Genomic DNA, 13,744 nt, shown 5'->3' on the forward strand with positions numbered 1-13,744 from the left:
ACATACTATGTATGTGATTAGGTGAACAATACATGCTCTGTCTTGCTAGCGGAATCCAGATGCCAAAAAATGAATTTTTAAAAAATCCTTTCTGCTTCAGCTACATTATCTAATCCCATTTGAATCACAACTCGATTTCCTATCGTACTAGTCTCCTCACAAGTCTAGACATCTAGCAGCATACAGGGAGGCACGATGGGCCAGCATTTAGTACTGCTGGCTCACGCTTCCAAGGACTAGGTTTTATCCTGACCTTGGATGCCATCTGTGTGGAGTTTTCATATTCTTTCCGTATCAGTGTGGGTTACACCCAGGTGTTCAGGTTTCCTCTCACTGCCCAAAGGCATGTAATTAATTGGCAACTGTAAATTGCCCTTAGAGCAGTTAAATGGCAAAAGAGTCAAAGGGAGTAGATGGATGGAGAATAGGGTTCAGGACTACAAGAGGGGGATATCAGACTGGTGGGATTATGCTGTTGGGAGCCAGCATACATCTGATGGGTTGAGTAGCCTTCTTCTGTGTCATTATAAGTAAAAGAGAATCTGTAATCTTGCTTATTCCAGCAGAACCACAATACAGTATTACAAAACACAGTGACCAAGGGTGAGTCAATCCAACCATGAAGCATCAACTCCTTCTGGGTAAAGTTACTTATTTGTCCTATTGAAGAGCTATGATTGAAAGAGATAAACACAATCTGAAGTTAGGTTTCCATTCACATAAAATTGCTGCAGCATATTTTTGCAACAAAAATAATGTTGAAACAAAGTGGTAACGGTGTACAGAGTTATGCTCATAGTGCAATTAAAATACATTTTATATCACCTTTGTATTGAGAATGTATACAGCCAATATATAAAGATATTATCCAATTTTGGGTACAGCCAATTGGTCTTGATTTTAACTCTTCCCCCCAGTTTCCAGTGGAGGCGAGGGGTGGTTGTAATGGAGAGGGGTGACAGGGTGTGCTATTACCCACTTCCTCCTGATCTCAAAACGACTAATTGAAAAGAGCAAGAGGCAACAACAGAGGCATTTCCTGTTTAAATATGCAGACGAGGAGACGAGATGTGCCATTTCAATGAGGAAACTGTGAAGTCAGAAGTTTTCTTCAAGTCAGAGTTTCCTCCAGGAAATTTCAGGCCTCTCCTGCACTGGGCTTGCTCCCTTTCCCATTTCTCTCTCTAACACATCCAGCTTGTTCTGGGGAAGCACATTCTTCAGACTCCCAATCTCAGCCTGCTGTGTCCCACTTATAAACAGGCAGACAGTGGCTTCTTAACAAAGTCCCAGTCACCTTTGGATGAGAAAAATCAGCAAGTGGGTGATATTTTTGTTATTGCTAAATGTAGAGCAAATTGTGCCCTTGTTAATAACCGAGTTATGTGTTAGTTTTTCATATTTGCATGTTGAACTGCATATTTTAACCAAATGAAAAAAAATCATTGTTCCACTTTGTCTATTCTGCAAGTTAGCATTTAGAATAAGAGCTCTCTAATACAAAGACCATGATATCGAGACCAGCATTTCCCTACCTTTGCTATAGAATGACCCCATTTAAACAACAGCGATATCTGTGTACAACAAAATGACGTGGGTAAAATGTCATACACATTACACCGTCAAGTGTTTGTAAGCCCATTTCCTTAAATCTTTGCAATTTCAAAATGCTGATCTCAATGTTGGTCAGGTCAGTGGGACTCCAGCTCTGGTTACAGATCACCAAGTTTCACCAAGGAAGTTTCTTGTAAAGTACCCCAAATCACAGAACAATACATGGCAGCTAACAAATGCAATGTTGAAATCCATTCCATCAGTATATTCTACATCTTCTCTCACCTTCCATCAACTAAGAAACATTATAGATATTCAAGTTAATGCGAAAGTTATAAGCTGGATGACTGCAGCAAGGGGTTAATTGGAACTGCGAACAGAGTACGTGAAGACCATTCAACCCGAGCACATTCTGCTATTCAATCAGACCATTTCTGATTTGTACATTAAGTCAAATCCGGCTTAACACTCTAACCAAATAAAAATGCGTTAATTTTAAACCTGATTGGGAAACCAATGAGTGGGAAGTAAACGAACCAGAAACTTTGTTGGGGGGGGGGGGGGGGGGGGGGGGGAAGGAGAGAGAGCAAAGGAATTACTGACTTACAATAATAATTCTGCTCTCATTTTGGTTCCTTCATTATGGATGGAGCAGAAACAGTTTCTTTATTTGCAAACTCATTCAACCAGAAAGTGTTGTAAATGGAAATCCGAGACTGGCATAGAGTTTTCCTTGGGGTAGCACCAATCACTGTGGACACAAGCATAGACAACTCACTGCAGACATTGGCCATTAAAACATTTTCTTCTTCTGCACCAAGGTCTCCTACTGAGAGGCAATTCACCCAAAATGTTATGGGGAAACTTATATTCAAGTAATTAAAAAAGTCTGGAATAAAGAGCTAGTATCAGTAACAGTGCCAATAAAGCTGTTGGACTGATGTAAAAATCCATTTGGTTCACTCATGTACTTCAAAGTAGGAAATCTGGCATCATATGCTGAGTGGTCTGTATGTGACTCCAGGCTCAGCAATGTGGATGACTCATAACTGGCTTAGTTCAGAGCAAAAAAAGAGATGAACAATAAATGGTAGAGGCATTCACATCCCACAAGCAAATAAATTAAAAGCTGTTTAGGTGACTCTTCAAAAGTTAAAACTAAGAATTTGTCAAGCTTAAACCCAAAAGGCAAAAGGGAACCCTTTTAACATCAACACAATCTTAACATTCATGTCTTTCACATCTGTCGCGTTCACCTACATAGTAAAATATGCAACTCTCCAAATCTATCTCCATTCAACAACAAATGTATATAGTTCCTTTAATGTGGTAAAAATGTTCCAGGGTGCTTTGCAGGAGTGAGCCACATATTGAGATTTTAGGGGAGATAATCAACTGGATGGTCAGAGATAAGAGAAGAAATGCATTAAGAGAAAAAGGGAAATAAAGAACTGAGGAGGGAACACCAGTTTTAAGTCTTGGCAACTGAGGTACAGCAGTCCACAAAGGAATGGTTAAATCCACAAATATTCAGCAGATCAAATATAGAGGGTTGCAACTACCTCAGAGTGGTAGCAAAGGGCAAGAGCATGGAAAGGATTTGAACACAAGGATGAAATTTAAAACTGAGGTGCAGTTTACCAGGAAATCACAGATCAATGAGCATCATAACCATGTGTAAATACGACACTGGCAGCACATCACAGCATGATCTCATTTAGTGTGCGTAGAATGTAAAGAGCAGTCCAACAATACATCAGATTTCATTCTTCCTGGAGGTAACAATGGCATAGTTAAGGGTTTCAACTGATGAGTTGAAACAGGGAAAGAGTTGGGCAATGTTATAAAGGTGAAATTAAGTAAGATTTCTTAGTGTTGGCATATACGAGGTCCAAATCGAATACAATTCCATGATTATTCAGCCTCAAGACAGTTCTAGGGATACTAATGTTGTTACGTTTATTTTGTTGTGTATGTATAATTTAATTTATATTTGTAGCATACTGTGCTGCTGCAAAAAGATAATTTTCATGGCATTTATACCCTGGGTATGTATGCCCATGACAATAAACAAACTTAAACGCCACTCTAAATTTTCAGAATGCTTCTCAAGGGAAGTGGTGAGGTAGAAGGGGTTAAATCAATTATAGGGGTTAAATCAAATGTCGAAACTACAGCTATATTTTTAGATGAAAAATTGATTTTGTTTATTATTTATCCAAGGGTGGAAAAATAGACCACTGAGAAAAACAAAATCACTATTAAGGCAAAGCAGCATCAGCAGAGAGTCGATGCTTCATAAAACACAGAACATAGAACAGTACAGCACAGGAACAGGCCCTTCAGCCCACCATGTCTGCACTGGACACAATGCCAAATTAAACTAAATCTCTTCTGCCTGTACGTGATCCATATTCCTCCATTCCCTGCACCTTCATGTGTCTATGTAGCAGCCTCTTAATCATCTCCGCTTCCACCACTACCCCTAGCAGCCTGTTCCAGACATGTACCACTGTGCAAAAAAAATCCTGAGAAACAGATTCTGATCATCTATTCTATGCCTCTCATAATTTCACAAATTTCTATCAGGTCTCCCTTCAGCCTCTGATGCTCCAGAGAAAACAACCCAAATTTGTCCAACCTTTCCTTATAGCTCATACCCTCTAATCCAGGCAGCATCCCAGTAAACCTCTTCCTCACCCTTTCCAAATTCTCCACATCTTTCCTCTGATGGGGCAACCAGAATTGCACACAATACTCAAAGTGCGGCCTAACCAAAGTTTTATACAGCTGCAACGTGACTTCCTGACTTTTATACTCAGTACCAATTCGGATCAAAGACTCTTCATTAGAACTTCTCGGACCTGGAACATTAACCGTTTCTCTTTCTACAAATGCTGCTTGACCTGTCGAGTAATCCAACATTTTCTGTTTTTGTTTCAGATTTCCAGTTTTTAAAAAAATTTTCATTGTTACAGCAATGTTCCCAGTAACACATTTCCTGTGACTTAATCCTCCCTAGCTACTTTAGTGGCAAAGCTTTGGCAGCCTCAGTTTATTCACAAATGCTCTGTGTGCTATAGCACAAGGCTGCTGTAAAAAAAACACTACACACTCATGTTGGCAACAAGCTGTTAATTAATCACTCTCGCTCAGAGTGAAGCACTGACTGTCAAGGAAAATTGACTGCCAACCAGCAATTACATTTCTTGTTGCAGCACTGACTCATCCTGGGAATATTTCCACGGGCACTGGACGTCTTTCTGTATTTCATCTAATTGGCTGTTTTTTGCCATCTCAGGCAGCAAATGTCAGCACACTAGAGAAGTATGGGAGGCAAGAACAAAGGGCCAATTTTCCCTCTCCACAGCCAAGTCTTGTGGCCAATTCTAACACCAAAACAATTGCATTGGTCTAGATCAGTCAACTTAGCACAGCAGGACAGCAAGCTTAGGACCTTCTGGGTCAAGGAAAAAGGCCCATTTCACTCAGGGCAGTCAATATGTCAATATGAAACATATGGGAAACCATAAAATAATTATTACTTCCATTAAAGGAAAAGGAGGATGTAAAACCAGCTCGCTGCAACAAATTTAAACTGCACAAAAAGTTTCCAGTTTAAAAGTAATGAAGTTTCATATAATGCTTCAGAAAAGAACCAGCTCACTGGTGTGGTGTTTGCTCTACAGTCTGATATAGTGCAAGTTGACAACATTCCTGTTAAAAGCCAGATGAATTACTTTAAAACATTACTATTGTCAAAATTTGTTCGCAGAGCTTCAAGAGTGCTGATCAACACAGCAATACAAATACTTTGATTTGAATTACTTGGCCTAAAAACATGAAGGAGTGATGGCCGATTGCTACCCAATGCTTAAAAGAGTAATAGTTGCCTTATAATCTTGATATAGTCCTCTATTTACTCCATAATGAAGGATTACCATGGGCACATAATTCACCAAGAGGAGTCAATAGACTTGCATTTATAAATCAGTTTTTCACAACCTCAGGATATTCCAAAGTGCTTTGTAGGCCAGTTGCCTGTTGTAACATAGGAAAAGGGTAGGCATGGTAGTGTAGCAGTTAGGTGATGCTATTACAGCATCAGTGACCTGGGGTTCAATTCCGGCCACTGTCTGTAAGGAGTTTGTACGTTCTCCCCGTGTGTCTGCGTGGGTTTCCTCCGGGTGCTCCAGTTTCCTCCCACATTCCAAAGATGTACGCATTAGGAAGTTGTGGGCATGCTATGTTGGCGCCGGAAGTGTGGCGACACTTGCGGGCTGCCCTCCAGAACACTCTACACAAAAGATGGGGGTAAAGAAAGAGGGAAGTGGTTACCTGAAGTTAGAGAAATCAATGTTGACACTGTCAGATTGGAGACTGCCAAAACGGAATAGGAGGTGTTGTTCTTCTAATCTGCATTTAGCCTCAACTTGGCAGCAGAGGAGGCATGGACAGATATGTCAGTGTGGAAATGGGAAGTGGAATTAAAATGGCTGGCCACTGGGAGATCCTAGGTCTTCTGGCAGATAGGTCAAAGGTGCTTGACAAAGCAATTCCCCAATCTGTGTTGAGTCTCACTGATGTAGAGGATACAGGAAGTACCAAGAGGCACCTTGAACAACTATGGAACTTGTAAAACTAACTGGATGTTAAACTGAAAGCTCATGATATATTGGTTGTTAATATGTGCCCTCCAAATAAATGTAAGGATTAACCAGTGGGAACAGGGAGTCCATGCAGAACCACCAGATGAACTCTTTATGCAGAATTACAGTAAAAACCATGAAGAGTAAATAAGAGGTCCAAACTTCCTGAAGATGATTGATGGAAGTATGAAGGTACCATCAGATGCTGCCTGACCTACTTCAAGTCTCCAACTCTTTAGGACATTTGTTACTCTAAAATAGTTTCCACATAATCTGTGTCAGCTGTGGCTCAGTCTTCAGCACTCTCACCTGAATCAGAAGACTGTGGGTTCTAGTCTAATGCCAGAAGCCCCCGTGGTCTCCTATTCAACGAAGGGCAAGTGAGTTATCCTGCATTCACTGTCACTCACCATTAATAGAACAAATCATTCCCATTTGTGGGACTTCATTATACACAAAATTGACTCATGATTTGCAAGATATCATGAAAGAGAGAAGAAAGGCACTTTTTAAAAACATCCATTTTCCAAAGCAATAAAATGTTCAATGGCTTTGTAATGCATGTCAGAATACTGCACACAGTCCATAAGCACAAGCAAACCAGGAAATACAGGCAGTTTTATTAGATTGTTATAATGTGGTGCTGCTAAACTGACTCACCAATTTATTTGCAGTACTGTTGATAGTTGCCATGAAAATCTAGAGTTTTATCTTTTTGCTGCTAAAAGTTCCCCACTTAAAATGCTGAGATTTGTGAAGAACAAGGTCAGTAGTGGCTATGATGAGTTACTACTGAGAGTCTGACCTTCCCAATCTTAACGTGCAATACATCTCCTCTAACTTCAAACAGTTGCATTTACAACTGTACCGTTAACAAAAGATCTTAGTCACTTAAATTGCAAACTTTTATTTGAAGCTTAACCTCGTAGCAAATCATGTGAATAGGAAAATTAGCCTAATATTATTAGATTTGGTTAGAGCTCTTGTTGTTGTTTTGTTTGCTGCTTCTGTAAAGCTCTCCACATTGGTTTATTAAATATCGTTGAGCTGATTAGGGGTTTCTAGTCGGAACTATTCATGTTTTCCACTACCCATGAATACACAAGACACATCCCACCACTGAATGGGATACTGCCAGTACATAGCAGAACACAGATAATATACTGCATCACTTCAACATAGAACACAAGTGAGAAACATTCACAGAAGGAAACCATCTAGCTAATAGTGATTGCGATGTCACAGCAAAGGGCTGTTGCAGTCAAAAAAGACTGCAAGAACTTGCAGGGAGTTGTGAATGCAGCCTAGTGCATCATGCACACCAGCCTCTCCTCCACTGACTCTGTCTACACTTCCCACTGCCTCGGGAAAGCAGCCAACATAATCAAAGACCCTTCCACCTCGGTCATTCTCTCTTCTCCCCTCAGGTAGAAGATACAGAAGCTTGAGAGCATGAACTACCAGACTTGAGGGCAGCTTCTATCCCACTGTTATCAGATTCTTGAACAGACCTCTCATATACTAAAGATGAACTCTTGATCTCCTAGTCTACCTCGTTGTGGCCCTTACACTTGATTTGTTTACCTGCGCTGTACTTTCTCTGTAAATGCAGCACTAAATTCTGTTTTTCCTTTTACTACTTTAGTGTAATTACGTATGGAATGATCTGCCTGGATGGTACGCAAACATAAGCTTTTCATTGCATCTTGGTACCTGGGACAATAATAAACCAGTACCAACAGCACAACTGCCTTGCTGTCTGCTCTGGGCCCTTGCATTTTAAATTAGAGCACAATTCTCTCCCTTAAAGGGATGCCTCAGTGGCAAAATAATTTGTGAAAGACTTGCATTTAATCGGTGCCTCTCAAATGCTTCAAGACATCCCAAAGCACTTCCCAGCCAATGAATTTCTAGTCTACACAATTTCTTGTGGCCCTCTCTCAACCCACTTTTAACAATCTTAGATCAAGGAGCACAAAGAGCATTGGGGGAGGGGGTAAATCAGAAAGGACTGGGACTATGGAACTGAGACAGAGGATCACATGATCATATGGAACAGTGGAGTAGGATTGAAGGACTGGGTGACCTATTCCCATTCCTATCTTCTATGCTCATGTTAGGAGTCAATATAAACTGTGAAAAAAGTCTCCCTATTCACACAATTAAACCAATATATAAATTACCTCCTCAAATGCTGACTACCTTTTGAATTGGCCCTGTACATAATATCTGACTTTAATTCCTTCTTACAAAGGGGTGCCCAAAGCTCCTCAGGATGATATATCCATCATCTTCTTGCAACATTGTATTTATATTTTCTGCCTCTATTAAATCAAGGGTGTCACGCAATACATTGGCCCGAAAAGATTTTTAAAATTTGCAGTAGCATTTCTAATGCCAGTACAGTTAAGGAAATAGGTTATCAATCCACAGGACTTGTAGGTTACTCCTTGTAATGCATTAATCGAGAGCAAAAAAGTGCTGAAAGTCCTTGAGGAGGAATGCAACAAAGAAAGCATTAAATGAGAGTCCAGCTTTGCTACACCAGACACTTCCATACAGGTTATCATAAATTTCGATTCTATCGCTAACAAGCCATGTTGTACTGAATACCCTGGAGATCAGATGTAACCATGGCACAGAATGCCAGGAGATGAACTCACATGAAAGATTCATTGACAGTAACAGTTCGATGACTGCATTATCATGTGCCAACTCTTAAAGCAGATGGACATTATTTTGCCCTAAACATTTGACACATTGATGCTGGCCATTAAAGGATTTGTGATTTTGGTAACTGGTTTATTATTGTCACATGTACCGAGGTACAGTGAAAAACATTGTTTTGCATACAGATCATTTCAAAACACAAGTATATTGAGGTAGTACAAAGGGGAAAAGCAATAACAGAATGCAGAATATAGTGTCACAGTTCCAGAGAAAGTGCAGTGCAGGTAGACAATAAGCTGCAACTGTCACAATGAGGTAGACCGTGTGTTTAAGCCTTCATCTTTATTGTACAAGAGACCCACTGATCATTCACTGATCTATATAACATTGAATACTTGAAGGTCAGGTATACAATGACAAGCCATGACTTCTTTTTTAAAAAAGCTGGTTCTGTGCCATCAGCCTCAAACCTCAATGCCCCTCTCCAAGACCCACATCCACAGATCTTAGCTTTTGCACCCAAATTTCTATACTGCCACTGGATATAACTGCCAATTTGTTCACACATTTCATTTGCAATTCTGAGACAGCCAAACGTGATCTTATGTGGAGGTTTTATAATCACAAAGTGCAGGATATTTGCATCTCATCTATTTGCTGTTCAACCCCAAATCCCACTTGTATTCAGACACAGAACAATACTTCAATTTAATATAGATTGAAAATATGGCACTGTGCTAATCCTAGATGTGCTTTAATGGCATTCCTCAGGCCTTGAAGTTGGGATTGCAAACCTGGTCCCAATATTAAACACGTGTTCAATAACATTGATGTAATAAATAGCTGTGGCCACTATTAAGTATTGTTATTGGCTGTTCTGCTGCAGCTACAGGCAAAAATCCAAAATGCCACAATGGAAAACAGACCAAGTTAGAAATGGTACAAATCAGGAGTGCGAAGGAGTAACCTCCGTTTGCCTGCGTGGATGCTGCTGCCACAGAACAACATACAAAGCAAAGAGTCCAGTTGATTCATCTTTGTTGTATTACAATCCTGGACGTCTGTATCTAACAGCACCTTAGCAGTTCAAGGAGGTTGGTTAACACCCCCTTCTGAAGGGCAAAAATACCTGGCCTTGTAATAACATCCAGTAGCTAAGAATGAATAGATTAAAGATCAACCCCCATATGAGGCAGAACATTTAAGGGCATTTTTAGTCATTCAAGTGTGGGGAGAGGGGGTGGTGAGGAGGAGGTGTGGTAAAGAGATTCTCAAGAGAGTACCTGCGAGCATGCTCTAAGCATCGTTTTAGCAGGCATTGTTGCATCCATTCTAATAATTCATGTATTTGTGTACATGGGATTCCAGAATCAACACCACCTGGTGACAGCTACAAAATCATGGACACATGAAAAACCAAACTTATCTTTTGAAGCAAGATTGGATTCATGGATCCAAATCTGCCCATTTTTACAACATCTCAGAACATGTGGCCATCCATGGGTACTTCAAAACTTAAATATATTTGAACTACTGTAGCAGCCGCTAATACAGGTACTAGTAATCCTTCCCTCACCCCACCAAAAGATGCATGGATTAAAGCAATTTAAGTCAGGAGGTGGCCTTTGATGTCAACAGCTATTAAATAGCCATAGATACATTCACAGAATATAAAATCACTGAAAGTTAACATGCAAATGCAGCAACCAGTTAGGTACATTGGCTTTTATTGCATGAAGACTCAAGTAAAAAAGACATCTATTGCAATCATATAGGGCCCTGGGTGAGGCTGCACCTGGAATACCATGTATCCATTTGGTCTTCCTATCCAAGGAAGGATATACTTGCAAAGGGGGAACTGCAGAGAAGCTTCACCAGTTTCTTTCCTGGAACCAAGGGTAGAGTGGTAATTGTCATATGAAGGGAGATTAAGCAAACTCGGTTTATATTCTCGAGTTTTGAAGGATGATAGGTGATCTCACTAAACATACAAAAGATGCATTTCACTGTGTGTTTTGATGTACATGTGACTAATAAAGAATTCTTAATCTCTTAAGAATCCTGACAGAACATGACAGTGTAGAATGAAAATGTTCAGGTAGATGATGGGGCTGGAGTGCTTGGAACAAAGGAGCAGTCTCAAAATAAAGCGTCAGCCATTCAAGGCAGAAATGAGAAGAAACTTTAGTGGAACGAGCTGCCAGAGGAGGTGGTTGAGGTCGGTACAATAGCAACATTTAAAAGACATTTGGACAGGGACATGGATAAGAAAGGTTTAGAGGGATGTGGGCCAAACATGGGCAAATGCAACTAGCTTCCTTGGGCTGTAGGACTCGCTGACTATGTCCAAACTTCTTTACTGAGAGGGTAGTGAACCTTTGGAATTCTCTAGCTAAAAGCATTTACTTATTGCAACACATTCAGTCCATTGAACCCACAGCAATCCCATCTGTCCCACTCCCCTTTCCTTTTCCGCTCTAGCCCTGCAATTTATCACCTCCACACACCCATCATCTCCTACTTGGCTCTTTAACACGAAACAACCTTTCAGCCAAGCAGTACATCTCTGGGATGTGGGGAGAAATGGAGCACCCAGCAGAAACCCACACACCAGCTGCAAACACATGCAAACTACACACAGACAACATCCAAGGTCCGGTTCAAATCTGGGTCCATGAAGCTGTAGAGGGTCAGTCACCGAGTATATTCAAGATTATTATATTTTTGGATATTAAGGGAACATGGGGCTATTGAAGGAAAGTAGCGATAAGAAGATGATCTTGTTGAATGGAGACACAAGGGATTCTGCAGATGCTGGAATCTGAAGCAACACACACACACAAAATGCTGGAGGAACTCAGCGGGTCAGGCAGCATCCATGGAGGGAAATAAACAGTTGACAAATCAGGTCGAGACCCTTCAGCAGGACTGGAAAGGATAAGGGCAGTCCTGATGAAAGGTCCCAAAATGTCAACTGTTTATTTTCCTCCATAGATGCTGCCTGACCTGCTGAGTTCCTCCAGCACTTTGTGTGTGTTAATCTTGTTAACTGATGGAGCTGTCCGAGGGGGTCAAACATCCTTCTTGTTATAGAACATAGAACACTATAACACAGTACAGGCCCTTCGGTCCACAATGTTGTGCCGATATTTTATCTTGCTCTAAGATCTATCTAACCCTTCCCTCCTACATAGCCCCCATTTCTCTATCATTCATGTAAGAGTCTCTTAAATGTCCCTAATGTATCTGCCCCCACAACCTCTGCGGGCAGTGCGTTCCATGCTCCCACCACTTCTCTGTGTAAAAAACTTACCCTTGCCATCCCCTTATACCTTCCTCCAATCACCTTAAAATTATGTCCCATCATGTTAGCCATTGTCGCCCTGGGAAAAAGTCTCTGACTGTCCACTCGATCTATGCCTCTTATCATCTTGTACACCTCTATCAAGTCACCTCTCATCCTCCTTCCCTCTAAAGAGAAAAGCCCCAGCTCGCTCAACCTATCCTCATAAGACATGCTCTCCAATCCAGGCAGCATCCTGGGAAATCTCCTCTGCACCCTCCTTAAAGCTTTCACATCCTTCCTATAATGAGGTGACCAGAACTGAACACAATGTTCATAAAGTAACAAGATCCAGCTCTGTTCTGAATGGAAGATCCCATAAGAGTATGCAAAATGCACATGGGTCCTCCGTGCTGGTGGGAGCCTAAATCCTGCCAAAACCGAGAGTACGCTGCATCTTCCGGCTGTGTCCATGTGTCTTTAAATAAGGCTCGCCTTCTGCCACAAGGAGGTGGGAGATTAAAAGTATTTAAAATTCACTGCTTGAGCATCTCTTTCGAATCTTTACACAGAGCGCCCACAACCGGTCCAATCCTCAATTTTTTTTAAAAAAATTCAAAACAAAAAAAAATTATTTTGTCAAAAACAGCAAAGTCTTTGGAGCACCGGCGACCACATACTTTCCACCGAGAAATTAGCCCCACAAGTCACTGCTGAGGCAAAGAGAAATGCAGGAACTTCAAGGAAACTTACCCACAACCACACACAGCACATCCACCAGCACGAAGATATTTCTTTTTTCAAACATCTTGCGATTGGAACTTCAGGTTCTCCCCTTTTCTTGAACCTATTTATTACACACGCACATATTTAAAAACACGCTCGAAAGATTTAAAACGTGCAACCCCGAGACTGAACAACGACGCAAAATAAAAGCCAGCAACCTGAATTTCGAGTTCTTCCGGAATCCAAGTACCTGTCTCGATCTGCACCGACACGGACTAGTTTGGACTTTTCCCGATAGCCCGAACTTCCTTCTCTGAGCGTCGTTGGTCAATTTCACCAGGAGAGGGGCCGGACCTATTCATTACTGACGCACCGAGCAAGAACAACTCACGCCGCGTTGTCTTCGCCAACAACCACTTTGCTTTTGTTCTCTTCCTGCTCTCCTCCCCCTACCAGAGGGGAGGAAAAAAAGGGCAATGAATTAATTAATGCAACTCCAGTTGGATCCAATCCCTTCCCGATTCAGTGTGCGTGCGTGTGGGAAAGGCAGTAGGGCTGAGCGTGGCTGTGGAGACCTGGCAAACGTACAGGTTCCTCTCGGCGCCAGGGAAGCTCACCCTTCGCTGATACCTTTCTGAAACAAAGCTTTGTCAAATTTCGCTTAACTCATCACAAACATTTTAAGAAACAATTGCAAGACTACAACAAGGTTGTCAGACGACGCGCTGTTTAATAGTATTTAATGGCCGTACTGCTACGGCAGATTTTTTTTTAAACTGCCGTGTGTTTAAAGCAATATTTGCAAGACATATTTCTGGCGTATTACGACTTCTTGTCTCATTGCATTTGTGCCTATTGTAGT

General features: G+C 41.2%; 1 protein-coding gene across 2 annotated transcripts in view; it reads right to left on the reverse strand.

Moving 5' to 3' along the window:
• LOC127582465 (phospholipid phosphatase 2-like) overlaps positions 1-13,342 on the reverse strand; it is a 90,978-nt gene extending 77,636 nt beyond the window's left edge. Inside the window, exons 1-2 of one of the 2 annotated variants that reach the window (XM_052037745.1) lie at positions 13,133-13,342; positions 12,910-13,003 (exon numbers count right to left, since the gene is read on the reverse strand). In XM_052037745.1, coding sequence (XP_051893705.1) covers positions 12,910-12,964 — 55 coding nt within the window. In that variant the 5' untranslated portion in view covers positions 12,965-13,003; positions 13,133-13,342. Of the gene's footprint in view, positions 1-12,909; positions 13,004-13,100 lie in introns of both variants that reach the window. The other variant, XM_052037743.1, reaches the window with a different exon arrangement.
• Positions 13,343-13,744: the final 402 nt, after the last annotated feature.

This window comes from Pristis pectinata, chromosome 24 (genome assembly GCF_009764475.1).
Source record: "Pristis pectinata isolate sPriPec2 chromosome 24, sPriPec2.1.pri, whole genome shotgun sequence".
Classification (NCBI taxonomy): Eukaryota; Metazoa; Chordata; class Chondrichthyes; order Rhinopristiformes; family Pristidae; genus Pristis; species Pristis pectinata.